This window comes from Galeopterus variegatus, unplaced genomic scaffold (assembly GCF_000696425.1).
Source record: "Galeopterus variegatus unplaced genomic scaffold, G_variegatus-3.0.2 Scaffold8, whole genome shotgun sequence".
Classification (NCBI taxonomy): Eukaryota; Metazoa; Chordata; class Mammalia; order Dermoptera; family Cynocephalidae; genus Galeopterus; species Galeopterus variegatus.
Window position 1 is genome coordinate 213,551 of NW_007726119.1, and position 13,279 is coordinate 226,829.

General features: G+C 39.4%; 1 protein-coding gene across 1 annotated transcript in view; it reads left to right on the top strand.

Annotated features, from left to right (window-relative positions):
- The first annotated feature begins 12,912 nt into the window (after positions 1 to 12,912).
- ITGBL1 (integrin, beta-like 1 (with EGF-like repeat domains)) overlaps positions 12,913 to 13,279 on the top strand; it is a 240,745-nt gene continuing 240,378 nt past the window's right edge. Inside the window, exon 1 of the mRNA XM_008581734.1 lies at positions 12,913 to 13,034. Within this exon, the coding sequence (XP_008579956.1) occupies positions 12,937 to 13,034 (98 nt within the window). The 5' untranslated portion in view covers positions 12,913 to 12,936. The remainder of the gene's footprint in view (positions 13,035 to 13,279) is intronic.

The window sequence follows — 13,279 nt, forward strand, 5'->3', positions numbered from 1 at the left end:
GTTGGCCAAGGCAGTCATGATGATGCACAAACTTCCAAAGCTCTAACTCTTGAAGCCTGCAAAAGTGGTTTCAGGAGCTTGGAAGAAAATCCCAGAGACAGTAGCCGAGCAATATTCAGAACCAAATGAGTATGTTGAGCAGGAGTAGGCCATGGTGATTCGGATGAGTTTAGCAAAATTATAGAAGTTGGAAAAAGTTGATCAGCTGTACAAGTATACAAAGAACTCAGCACCAAAGGAATCCAGCTACTTTAACAGATTGTTTTAAGTAAAATTGTGTCACCAACACTTAAAGACACAGAGGATGATGTTGTATAAAAAACACAATCATGAAATTCCATGCTGAAGAGTGAATAGTTGGACTCTTCAAAGAGTTTTTAGGAATATCGCAGCCAATGTATTTCACTCGTGTTTTTGTTTTATCTATGATACAGGGATGTGACAAAAATAAATATACTTCTAAATAAGCCTAAAAGATCTTTTTCAGTAAATATAAAATTAAAATCTAAATCATAGGAATGCATCATAGTTTAGTTGGCCATGTTTTTTCTTTCTCGGTCATATATAAAATGATGATGCATCTCACAATGGATGATTATACTGGATGAACTATGGCGTGGAGAGTGATTGATACATTATAAGTTCTCAATGAAAGTGAATAAACTTGATTTTTAAATGACTTGTTACTTCACCAGTCTTAAAGAACTCAGGTATTTATGTCATTAAAAATAGTTCTTTGGAAGAACAAACACAATAAAACTAAACATGTAGAAGTTAAATCATTTAGTGAATATCTTCTTGTTACAGGCTATAGTCTAATTGTCAACTGAAAGAAGTACAAGGGCACTTCAAAACTTTGTGGAAAAATAGAATTACAAGACAATACAAATCTTTTCTTAATCTTGTTGAAGTACTCTCATATATGCTGTCTATCAGCAGTTATATTCAATCAATTATAAATAGACTTAGAAAGACAGTTAACTTAAATATGACAGTTACAAAACAATGAACTTGATTTTCCCATTGTATTAATACAGTGCTAAGAATATTTAGGTTTTCAAGAACTGTTGAATGTGCAGCTTCATTTAACTTTACATAAGTAGAGTCAAATTGCCAAAGGGACTGATTTAGGGACTGAATTAACTAAAGGAACAAATTTGTTGGCCATTTCGACCAGAGCTTGGATAGCAAGTGGAGCTGTGGTCCGCGGTGGTCGAGAGGAAAGCAGGAGGTGAGAGGAGGAGGTCATGGCCTGAGCATCCCACAGACGAGCCCGCGAGCTGCTGTCTCTTCCAGGACCGGCTTCATCATCCTGCTGTTCCTCAGCTACCGGGCTGCTCCTCTTTGTGGTTACTGGCCTCATTCACCACCTCCCTTTTCTTGAAGCAACCTAATCCATATCCTATTCACAGTAATTTATTTAGATTGTTATCAGGCTTATACCCAATGCAATTTTCCATGACTAGGTTTCTTCACTGTTTATGAAAATCACAAAGTTTTGCTGACAATTTTTATCACAATAAGACTATATTTATGGCAAGTTCTCAAACGAATCATATCAAAGTTCTTATAATTTCAGTTTTATAAGTTGCGTATTATCACTGGAATATGTTCAGCTCTGAGGTGGCCTCTCCTACTCCCATATTTCCCTGTTCCCCATAATGCATCTCAGTGTCTCAGACAACACACCCAAGACGTCTCCTGACCCAGGCCCTAACACGAACCTCTCTCCAGTCTTTGTTTTGTTTTGTTTTGTTTTAATATTTTATGAGTTATGTGGAATAAATCTTACTCATAGTTGGAATAACAGCAAAAATAATGTGAAATGGATTAAATGATGTCCCCCCCAAACTCACTGAAGCTTGAGCTGTGTCCCTCAAGTTTTATGTATTAGAAACTTGGCCCCCCTGTGACTGTGAAGAGGGTGAAACATCCTGTTATGGCAATTGAAGGTGGAGCCCTGAAGAGGTGGTTAGACGGTAGCACCATGCAATAGTGAATGGATTAAAAATGGTGGTCAGGGGAGTGGTTCTGAGGGCTTTAACAGAAGAGAGAAGAGAGTCTGTCTCTCTCTGCTCTGCCATTTGTCGCAATGTGATACCCTGCCGTCACTGAAGTCACTACCAAAGAAAGCCTTTACCAGCTGTGTTCCCTGGACTTTGGACTTCCTAGCCTCTGAAACTGTAAGCAATAAATTTTGTTTTCTTACAAATTACCCAATTCTGTGTATTTTGTTATAAGCAACAGAAACAGATTAATATATAATGGAAGCAGTAGTGAATACAAGTTTTAAAACAGGGCCGTGTATGGTACCCACCGCTCAGAAGCCCCAGGTAGTCCTAGGCTGAGGAGGAAGCTGAGTGGCCGGTGGTTCCTGAGTGCAGATTTAGTGGACCGGGCTGTGTAGCGGGCAAGGCACTGGCACAGAGTTCGAAGAGAAACACACATGAATGAAATATAGTTTTAACTTCTGGAAACATATGCTATATAAAATAATTCTGTATGAATGCCTATTACCAGAAAACTAAAAAATAGTTTCCATCATTTTCATCTCTAATATGTGTGCATATGTAGGTTAAAAAGAACACAAAAAACAATATATACATATATATTCACCATTCATTACTGGAAGACTTTGGACAAATATACAAAGAAAATATAATCACATTTAGACAGACTTGTGTTAGAGAGAATCAGTGTTCCCTTCATCCATGTCATTTTGGAAACCGAAATTCAGTAGGTTAAGGAACTTGGCCAGAGCCTGCACCAGAGCCCAGTTCTGCACAGACAGTTCAGTGCCCTCTCCACTTGTCTGCTCCTAATTGATTACGTCTTCCCAGTTATTGATTAACAGCTGAGCACCATTTTAAGAATTTAAAGTCTACTATTTGGGATAAAATAATACTTAAGTGATAAATCTCTTTTCCCCCAAAGTCAATGAAAATGACTTTCATTTTTTCCCCCTAAATTTTCCCTTCAGCATCAACTGGAACTGCAAAAATACTCAGAAAAATGAAAGGATATTTCTCATCCCAGAGACTTCTAATATTTCCAGGTGTTTTTACCATGTGGGAGGAAAAAAATGCCCTCTGGTTCTGTGCTAATGTCTGGAAAAGATGTTAACGACACACCTTTTTTATTCCACAGCTTTGGCCTAGCTGAAAGTTCTTCTTTTTCTTGGAAGTGAAAACATATTTTTTATTGCTGCCTGGGAATATTTAGCCTTCCTGAAAGCTTTGGTGTACCTTTTTACTATTTGAAAACCTGGAAGGTGCCTCTGGCTGAAAATATCCAAGTGGGTTTTAGGTGAAATTGAGATAATTTTTTTTTAACTTCAAACTTGACTCTAATTGTTGCCACATATATGAAGAGTTTAGTAAGTGCTGTTAATTATCTTGCTCTAGATTGGCTTTCTTGATGTTTTTTTGTGATAAATCGAATTTTCTTATTGATTTTTATATTTTAGTTTCCTAAATTCATCTCATTAATGTGTGTTCATTCTTTCCTTCTGTTAAGCTTGAAATACTCCTTTAGTTCAAAGTGTTGAATTCAATCAAGGAGTATCAAACTTTAAAAAGTCATTCATTCTCTCAGCAAATATTTGGGGAGATTCTACTCTGTGAAAGGTAATGAAGATACCGCAAAGAACAAGAGAGAAAAGGACCCTGCTGTCATGAGACTTGCATTGAAATGGGGAGTGGCTGATTGTACCCAAGTAGAGAAATACATGGAAATAGTAATGTTAGATCCTGGTGGGTGCTATCAAGAAAACAAACCATTCCAATTTGAGGTGAAGGCCATGCTGATAGTATGGATCTGCTCACCACCTCTTGGGCACAGGTGCTGATGGTCAGCTCTGTGCCTCATGAATATGTATAATCAGTAAAAATAAAAAATAAAATAAAAAAGAAAGTCAACATCATCCACAACATTAAATTGATGTTACTATTTTGAATACTACTGGCATTTATAGCATTGTTTTTACTTGATTTGCAAATTTGCTTGTGTTTTATAAAGGTATGAGAACTGTAAGAATCTTTGTTTTGTTTTGTGGCTATACGTAGTTAAATAACATTAAAATAAATAATTAAAGCAACTAAAAAAAAAAAAAGAAAACAAACCAGGATAGAGGGGTAAACGGCATGTGATCAAGGGAGAGGCTTTTGACAGTGGCATTTAAGAAACCAATCAATTTGGGATCTGGGAAGAGGGATCCTTGCAAAGGAAGCACTTAGGCAAAGAACAAGCCTAGAATGTTCTTAGAACATGCGAGAAGTAGAAAGAGGACAAGTAATTGGAGTGCGGGGAGTAAGGAGAAATGTGGGATGAGGTTGGGGGTAGATGGAACCTGCCAGTGCCAGGCTTTGCAGGAACTGGGAAGAAAGGAATCACAGAAATCTGTGGAGAAATGTCACGGAGGAAGGATGGGTGAGAAGGAGAGAAGAGGATAGGAAGGAAGGAAGGACGGTGTTGTGTAAAGATAACAAACCTTGACTTTGCAGAGCAGACACAAGGCAGAACATAGAACTGAGCTGGACTGGGATATTCTGCCTTTTCTGAGGATAGTCATAGCCACAGAACGTTGTGCCTTGTGTCCAAGGTGATATTCATAATATAATGGGTGAGGAGAGACTTGGAAAGGAGATACATACATTTGAAACTGATTTAACCAGTAGTATAATGCATTCGTGGTGACTTACTTTGAACTGTCTCTGCATGTGTAATGTGTATGCGTGTAAATACATTGACCCTTCCTTAGATGTGCTTTATTAGCATCATGACTATCAGAAACAGTTATTAATTGGTGGAATGTGAGGTGTTTAAGATAAGAGATTGGCTTGGAGTGAAGCTTTTGCATGAATAACGTGTAAAAACCAGCCAGCCCATCACTTTTGCTTTGAGGTATGTGAGGCTTACAAAAGGCCTTGACTGCAACAGACTTGCCAATCCTATGGGTGGTAAAAATGCTAATAAATATGCTCCAGAGGAGTCAGTGGGAAGCTTCTATGCAAAGCTGAGATTTGTATGCGTGAAGACAGAGGGAGAGAGAAAGACATTACTTTTCCAGAATAGGTTGTATGGCCATTCTGTGTGCTTGCTGGTAAATGTCAACACTTTGGCACCGTCAGGTCTGAGACTAGCTTTCCCTGTGACAAAGCACTTGAAGTGAGTTTGCAGAGCAGAGACTTACAGCTCTCTCTTTTCCGTTTGTTTGGAACCACCTGATGCCGCTGATATTACCAACAATCCTTCTGAATGATCAAATAGGTTTGTCTTGGTCAACTAAGTCAGCGCTAAACAAACAAACAAACAAACAAAGAGAAGGATTACTGTGGTTATTTCAGAAGGCAAGCTTTACACACAACTGTTTCTTTTTTTGCGGGACAATGAGAACTGCTGTCATCCTGGTTCACATTTACCTTCCTGCAGCCTCAGGCCTCAAATAGCTCGGGGGAGCCAGAAAGAGGCCAGACCGTCCTATTCTCTAGAATTAACTAGAGAAGTTATAATAATAGTGCTTAATATCTCATGATTAAACATTTCCTCTAAAACCTGGCAATACTTTAAAGTAAAAGAAAGGAGAGAGTAAATCTAAACGAGTCATAATAAGAGAAACGGTTTAGCCTAGAAAGAACTTCAATCTCAGATGGTGAACAGAAGTGCCTGACTGCAGAAAAGAAACAGAGAGGGGATTGAGAAATGGAGATTTCTAGTCATTTCCTATGTAAATCTTGGAGAAATTTACCATCGTATGCTCACAGTTCAGCCCCTATAAAATGGGAATGCTTGCCCAGTGCATTCATTAACTGGTGCATGCTGACGAGAGTGCTGCAGAGTCGTGTTAGGGACAGACAAACAAGGGCCAGGGCCAGGTAGTGCCTGGCCCCATGCAGTGTGCACTTTACTGAACAGGAGCTCCATGCCCTAAAATCTGGATCCTCCCTCATCACTCCATGGCCTTGATGCACAAATTATTAATTGCTTTAACTTTTTTAAATGAATATGATTCTTGAAAATAGTTTAAAAAGCCAAATGATGCACTACTAACAGGCTTATGTTGAAGTCCCCTGACTCATCCCTCCATCTCACCCAGTGTGGCTACTTTGAGGCAAGAGCCTGCAACTCAGCCGTATTGCCTCCTGGCATTTGCCTTCATGTTTCTACATATGTATTTGTACTGCTTGTAGTCAATTTGTGGCAGAGAATTCTTTAGCTCTTTTGTGTTATCATTCCATTTCTCCTATACCTCTGCCTCCCAATTCAGTGATATTACTAATTTTAGCTAGATCAATATTACTAATACATATTATTATAACAATGTAAATTTATTCACTCTCGGCCCAAGATGTGTCACATTTCTTTCTTTTATGTACAACCTTCTGTTTTTCTTAGATTTTATTATTATTTTTTCTACTTGCTTGGTGTCTTAGGTACATATGATTATGTTTTCCTGTTATTCCAAGGCTTCTACTTGGTCAAATCTATCATGTCAAATCTGTTAGATCCATTTTTTGTCTTCTTGAAGATCTGTCTTCTAAAGCCTCACATCCTTCCTGTGGCAGTCAGGACCAGTTGGCTGCAACATAGTCCTTGCCTTTGGGATCCCCTTACATACTTTCTTTGTTGTTTTTACTTCTCTCCTTAGTTGTTTCTATTTCCTGGATCCCATGTCTTCTCTTTCTTAGTTTTTGACTTCATAGTAGTAACTCAGATCTTCTATCAGTTTCCCAAGAAAGAGGTCGGGTGAAACATTTTTTAAAACCCATATATTTGAAAATGTTTTAATTGACATGTAAGCTGGAAACAGAATTCTGGGCTAAAAATCATTACCATTAAGAATTTTGAAAAAGTCGCTCTCAATGTTGCTGTTAAAACATTCAATACCATTCTTGTTCCTGGTTCTCTTTCTATGACATTTCATTTACTCTTCCTGGAAGTATTGTCTGAAATTTCATCACAATGTGCCTTAGTTTCCATAATTTTCATTCATTTTCCTAGGTGTTAAGTGGGATTTTCCAATATAGAAACTCATACCCTTAAGTTTGGGAGAATTTTCTTGAACTTTTCTTCAGTAATTTGACCCCTTTCATTATTTTTCTTATTTCCTTTCCAGAATTCCTATTAATCAGATGTTAACTCTCATAGATCAGGCATCTAACTTTTTATTCTTTATTCATCTCTCTGTCTTGGTTTTATTTTCTAGGCAACTTCCCTTCCACTTTATTTTTCAATTCTTTTAGTGACTTATTTCCAGCTATTATATAATTAACTTTTAAGAATATTTTATTTCTCTTTGATTGTCCTATTCTTACGGCAGCATATTCTTGCAAATCTGGATCTTCTTAGATCTCTGAGGAGAGGGATTATATTTTTTAATTCAAGTTGCCTCCTATTGCCTTCATTATCTGTTTCCTCTGAGTTTCTTTCATTCATGCATTTGTTTGTTTAGCTGCCTGTTTGTTTTTATTTCTGCCCTTCATATTGGAGGGTCTCCTCAAAGGTCTGGTGCCTTGTAATCCTTGGTGATCTTTTCATTAGTGACAATATAAGTACAAATTCAGAGTATGTCAGCACAGCCTAGTAAGGGTGGGCTTCACCATAACTGGATTTTTCTTTATAGGAATTTCAAATATCCACATTCACATCCATTGGTTGTTTTTTAATGTTTGTTCAATTTTTTTTAAAAAATAATAATCTAATTTATAGCCTGAGAGAAATAATATTTGTATTGGCCAGGCTGGATTATCATGTTTAGAGGTCCATTTTCAGTTAAAACCTATTTTCTTTCATAACTGGCCTCTGTTGTGTCCGGTGTTCTTGAGTCTAGAGTCTCAATAGGGTTGAGAAAGAGGTAACTCTCCAGCTGAGTAGGGCATAGGCAGAGATCTGAGGTCAAACACTCCTGTGAAGACTTTTATACAATCTGCTTGTTCAACCTCACGTCTCACACATCCGGTTGCCTTCAGTTTTTAAGTCTTTTCTGCATTGTTGAGCTAAAGCACAATGATGAAGCTGTTCATCTCTACAATTTCCATATAGGAAGTGGGGATTAGGAAATTGTCTTGGATCTGAATGACCAGCCCTAGGGGAGGCTGTTCTCTGATGCACAGGGCAATTCCCAGTGAGAGGTTTACAGAGTATTGGAGCTTTATAGTATAAACAATGGAGATCTACTAAAATATTTTTCAATAGGGAATGGACATGATACAATTTGTATGTTAGAAAGATCTCCTAGGGAGCAGCGTAAGAGTTGACACAAAAGGATGAGAATGCATGCAGCGAGACCAGTCGGGAGGCTGTGGCAATCATATACAATACATAAGATGAAGATCTGAAGTAAAGACGTTGAAGTGGAAGCCTAGATTACTAGGAGGTGGAATCCACACAAGGCAGGGATTTACTGGATAATACAGATGAATTGCAGAGAGGAGCCAAAGAGAGCTCTCAGGATTATGGTTATAGACTGTATTAGTCCATTTTGTGTTGCTATAATAGAATACCTGAGACTGCATAATTTATAAAGAACAGAGGTTTATTTAGCTTACGATTCTGGGATAGCTGCATCTGGCATAGGCCTCAGGCTGCTTCTATTCATGGTGGAAAGCCACAGGCAGCCGCTGGGTACAAGCAGATCACATGGTGAGAGGAAGCAAGAGAGAGAGAGGAGGTGCCAGGGCCTTTTAAACAACCAGCTCTCATGGGAACTAATAGAGCAAAAACTCACACATTAATCCCCTAGGGAAAGCATTAATCCATTCATGAGGGATCCACCCTCATGACTCAAACAGCTTCCAACACTGCCATATTGGCGATCAAATTTCCTCATGAGTTTTGGTGGGGACAACACATCCAAACCCTATCGTAGACAATAGGTAAAAATGATGTAATTAACAAAAATTGGGAATCTAGAAAGAGAATCTGGTGTTATGTGGATTCAGGTTGAAACCACAGTGATGTCAGGAGGATAATAAAGGTCACAAATGTCATCTGACAAGTGATCCAGGACCCACTGTAGCACCTGCATCTTTTATTGACTCATAGATCTGTTGTTCATGTTGTGCAACATTTTCAGTTAATTTATTTGTTCCATAAATACATGACAAATATATAATATGGGTTGGCTATTGTTTTAGATGATGGCAGAAAAGGTACGAAAGCCTAAGCTTTATTTGGTAAACTAAGAATAGTAAAGCAACCGATGGGATCTTTCACAATATTCTTTTAACCAAAGTGAAGAAACAGACTGATACCAAACAATTCAGTACACTGGTAAGTCATTAGATTTTCTATTTAATATGTGCTGATTAAGAGACTGCTGTCATATCGAAGAGAGGTCACATCTAAGCCTGGTCGGCAACCTAATTCTTTTCAACTATGACATCAATTATTTGGAGAAAGATACAGAAGGTGTGCTCATCATATTTACCTTTGGAAGAGTGAGAAAAATATGAAATCAGTATGCATAGATGATTTTTACTGTCTAGAGAAAAAAGCCAAGCTTAGATAAAATTTAATAAAGATATATATCAATTTGTGTTTGGGGAAAAACACAGTGGTACAGGCACACAGTTGGGCCAATGGGGTAGTCAAAAAGCTAATATGATCTTTAGTTTTTTTAGTAGAAATATAGTATATAAAACAAGAATGCTGAAAGTACTGATCTATTCCACACACATTAAACCACACCTACTTTAATGGTCTCAGTTGCATATCATCATACCTTACAAAAGGCATCCACTCCAGACAAAGCAAGAACACTTAGGAAATCAGGGTATTGAAGGTTGACGTTGTAATACACAGGGAAGAGGAGAAGGAAATGGGAATGTTTACCTTTAAGAACTGTGGAATTATTTGGGGAGTATGTGGACAGCTAGTGGGACTGGGGAACACACTATTATGTCTGCAGATATTGGAATCATGGCTAATGGCTGGGATATTATTTCAAATGGCTTCTTGGATTAGAAGTGGGACCAAGGAGTGAAAATTTCAGAGCAGCTCTAGGAAAAGGATGTGTTCCTCTTAATTTTGTTTTCTTACCAAATCTACCTAATTACTTGGCAGGTATGTTGTATGTTGTCAACATATTTCATTTTGAACTAGATGACCTATAAAAAAATCCCTTGCATCCTGAAATTCTATGATTTTGTGACATGAGGAACTAATGGCTACTTTTTAGAACTAAGATGTTTTCAATTTCTTAGAGGTTTGTTCCAGACACACAGGGTCCCCTCAGGCACCCTTCATTGTGTGTCCAACCCATAGCTTTATCCACAGAACTGGCATGGAGTCTTCACAGTCAGGTGAAGTGAGAAACTCAGGGCCTTTCATGCAGCATATTTCTAAGTCATTTAATACTTTGGAAAAAAAAAATCAAAGTTTGGTAAAGGAGTAAATTTAAAATTATCTTTTTATTTTGAAAGTTTCTGTAGATCCAGGACTTTGTATTGAGTTGCCACGTCAGCCACAATCTAACTATTTCAACTTACTGGGCATATATCTTCTGAGTCACAGAAATATAATGATCTGAACATTTAAATTCTTTCAGTCACCTAGTACATATTCTTTTCACTTCATAGATGCACACTCTTAAGGATAATATTGCTCACTGAATACTACAGTATATGAGAATTCTGCAGGTTAAAACAAATCATTTTAATCCATGAAAGAAATGTTCAAACATCAGCTCCCTATTTTTTAATGATTCTTTTTCCCCTCAGAAAATATGCAAAAAAGTAAATGATACATGACTCATTTATTAAAACTCCCATGTTTTCATTGCAAATTCCTAGTCAGGCTTTGGAATTAAGGCTTCCCTTCTACTATTCCCATATTATCTGAGTCACCAAGTCTTCTAGATGTTGGCAGGAGAGCCTGTTCCTATGTCCAGATGTTGTGCTGGGAGTGAGTAGAGGTACCACTCTTAGATCCAGGCCCCCTTAGCCTCAGCCCTGGGCCCTGTGCTTTGCAAGTCTTCTTAAATTATGATGTGCAAATAGGTGTCTTAAGATATCCTGTGATTCAATATAGCTGGGATTGGGGCCTGAGAACTTGCATTTCTAATAAGTTCCAGGTGATGCTGATGCTGCTGGCTTATGAATCAGAACCACTGATTTAGTAACTCCCATTCTGTCTCTCCTTTAGGCAGACCCCTCCCCATAGACGAGCAGTTCATTTGACTCATGGAATCTGCCAGCGGAAAGCTTGTGTTCTTCTTTGTAAACCACACTCTGGGTACCCAAGACCCCAGAATTCCCTGCCTAGACATCCTCCAATACCACTCCCAGGAGTGTGCACACCTGTCCCAGTCTGTTCTCCTGATGGAAGACCCCTCCACCAGTATGTACACATCTGGATCTAAGGGTTGGCAAGGGGTTAGCTGTTTGGAGGAGGTTTAGCAGTGCACAATGGAGGGATATGGAGATGTGCCTCTCCGTAGTATAGCCCCTCCTAGCATAGGTGGAGACTGGGGTAGACATAGAAAAGGGAGGGGCTGTGATCAGAGGACATTCATGTCCCTTTTTCTCCAGTAGGCAGATGTTGGGGTGGTCTTGCTCTTATGTCTACTCACGTAAATGACAGGGAGAAATCCTACCCTGTTATAGCTCATCCCTGACCTTAAGGCCACAGAACCACAGATGATTCTTGGATGGTTCCATTTTATGAGAAATCATTGCATCTGAAGGGCTCTTAGGGTGAAGGAAGAACGTTTTCTTCCCTTTGTATAACCCTCTACACACTCTTCCCAGATGACTGCACAGTGTAGGGGACAGTGTGTGCGCTTTGGGTTACTGTGGATTTCAGCTGAAATCCCACTTTAATTCTCTGTGTGAATTTGAGCAAGTCAGTTGACCTCTTTACTTTCAGTTTCTTTATCCTTAATGTGGGAATAAGAATGCCTCCCAAACCCCACCCAGTTCAATTCTATTCTTTTTTCAGCCTTTAGCTCCCGTGTCACCATCTTGGATCAGATCAGGTGTCTGTATCTAATCGGGAAGTAACTTTTTATTGTGCGCTCACAACCATTTGTCAATTTGTACTTGTGTTTTTGTTTTCATCAATGTCTTTCTAGCCCGTGGGACTCTGAGAGAGCAGGGATTGGCACATAATAGGTACTTAATAAGTGACACTGATTATTTTTCAGTGCAATGTACTCTATAAATAGACACTTTATTTTGTTTCCTCACACTTGATACATGGGAGGAGAATGGGGTGGATTTGGGACAACTACAATGTGAACTGTCCAAGTCAAGAAAAAATGTGATATGATAAACTACTGGCCTGAACAACTGAAAGCATGACAGGCTTTTCAAAGACTTAAGAAAGAAAATACCCACTATTTAAAACAAAGGATAATAACTACAAGAAAAAGTTGTATTTGACAAGTTTTGCTTGTCCCCCAGTAACTCATACCCCAAATGGTGCATCTTCTTACAAAGCATGCAGTGAAAGTAATTCACGCTGTCACCGGCCTCGCCCCTCCCCTGCACAACGTGCAGATTATTTTAACGGGCCCTTTTAATCCAAATATTCTCCTGTCAAATATTTCTGGGGCTTGTACTTGAAGAAAGAAACGATTTTCTCAATTCTGTGAACAGGACATTTCTTTTTTTTTTCCTTTTTTTTTCTTTTTATGTCAAAATAAACCATCTGCTTGTACAACTGTTTCTAATTACTTCCCTGCCTAGACTCTCCACTCGAGGGGTTTGGCACGGCACCCCGCCCAGAGCCGTGCCGCTGCCCAGATCCTCGCAGGCAGCTCATCCACGCGATCGCAACTCCGGGTGGAGCCCCGGACCTGCGAGCCCGGGTGTCCGTGGGTCCGTCTGCCCGGCCATCTGCTGGCGGCCCCGTTGCCTGCTGCCACCTCCCCCGAGAGCCCACCTTGCAGACGTGCAGCTCGGTGCAGCTCGTCGTCTGCACAGCCCGGAGCTCAGCATGCGTCCCCCGGGCGTCAGGAGCTTCTTGCTGCTGGCCTCCTCCCTGCTCTGCGCTGGGCTGTCAGCTGCTCCGCAGAGCTTCTCGCCATCTCTGAGGTAAGGTTGGTTTGTTATTCTTTCAGACAGACCTGCCCTGCTTGATGTGGCAGGGCTCAAGCTTGCAGGGTGGCCGTCCTAAGCCAAGAGAAGTTATTCAGTTGGACGTGGAATAAACTGTTTTCAACCTGTTCCGTTTTCCTTTCCTTATAGCTACACGACGTGTGGCTTCATCTCTGTTCTTCTCTTTTTCCTTCGGAAAAATGCAATCACTGAACAGAAATATCATTTCCTCTTTTGCAAAT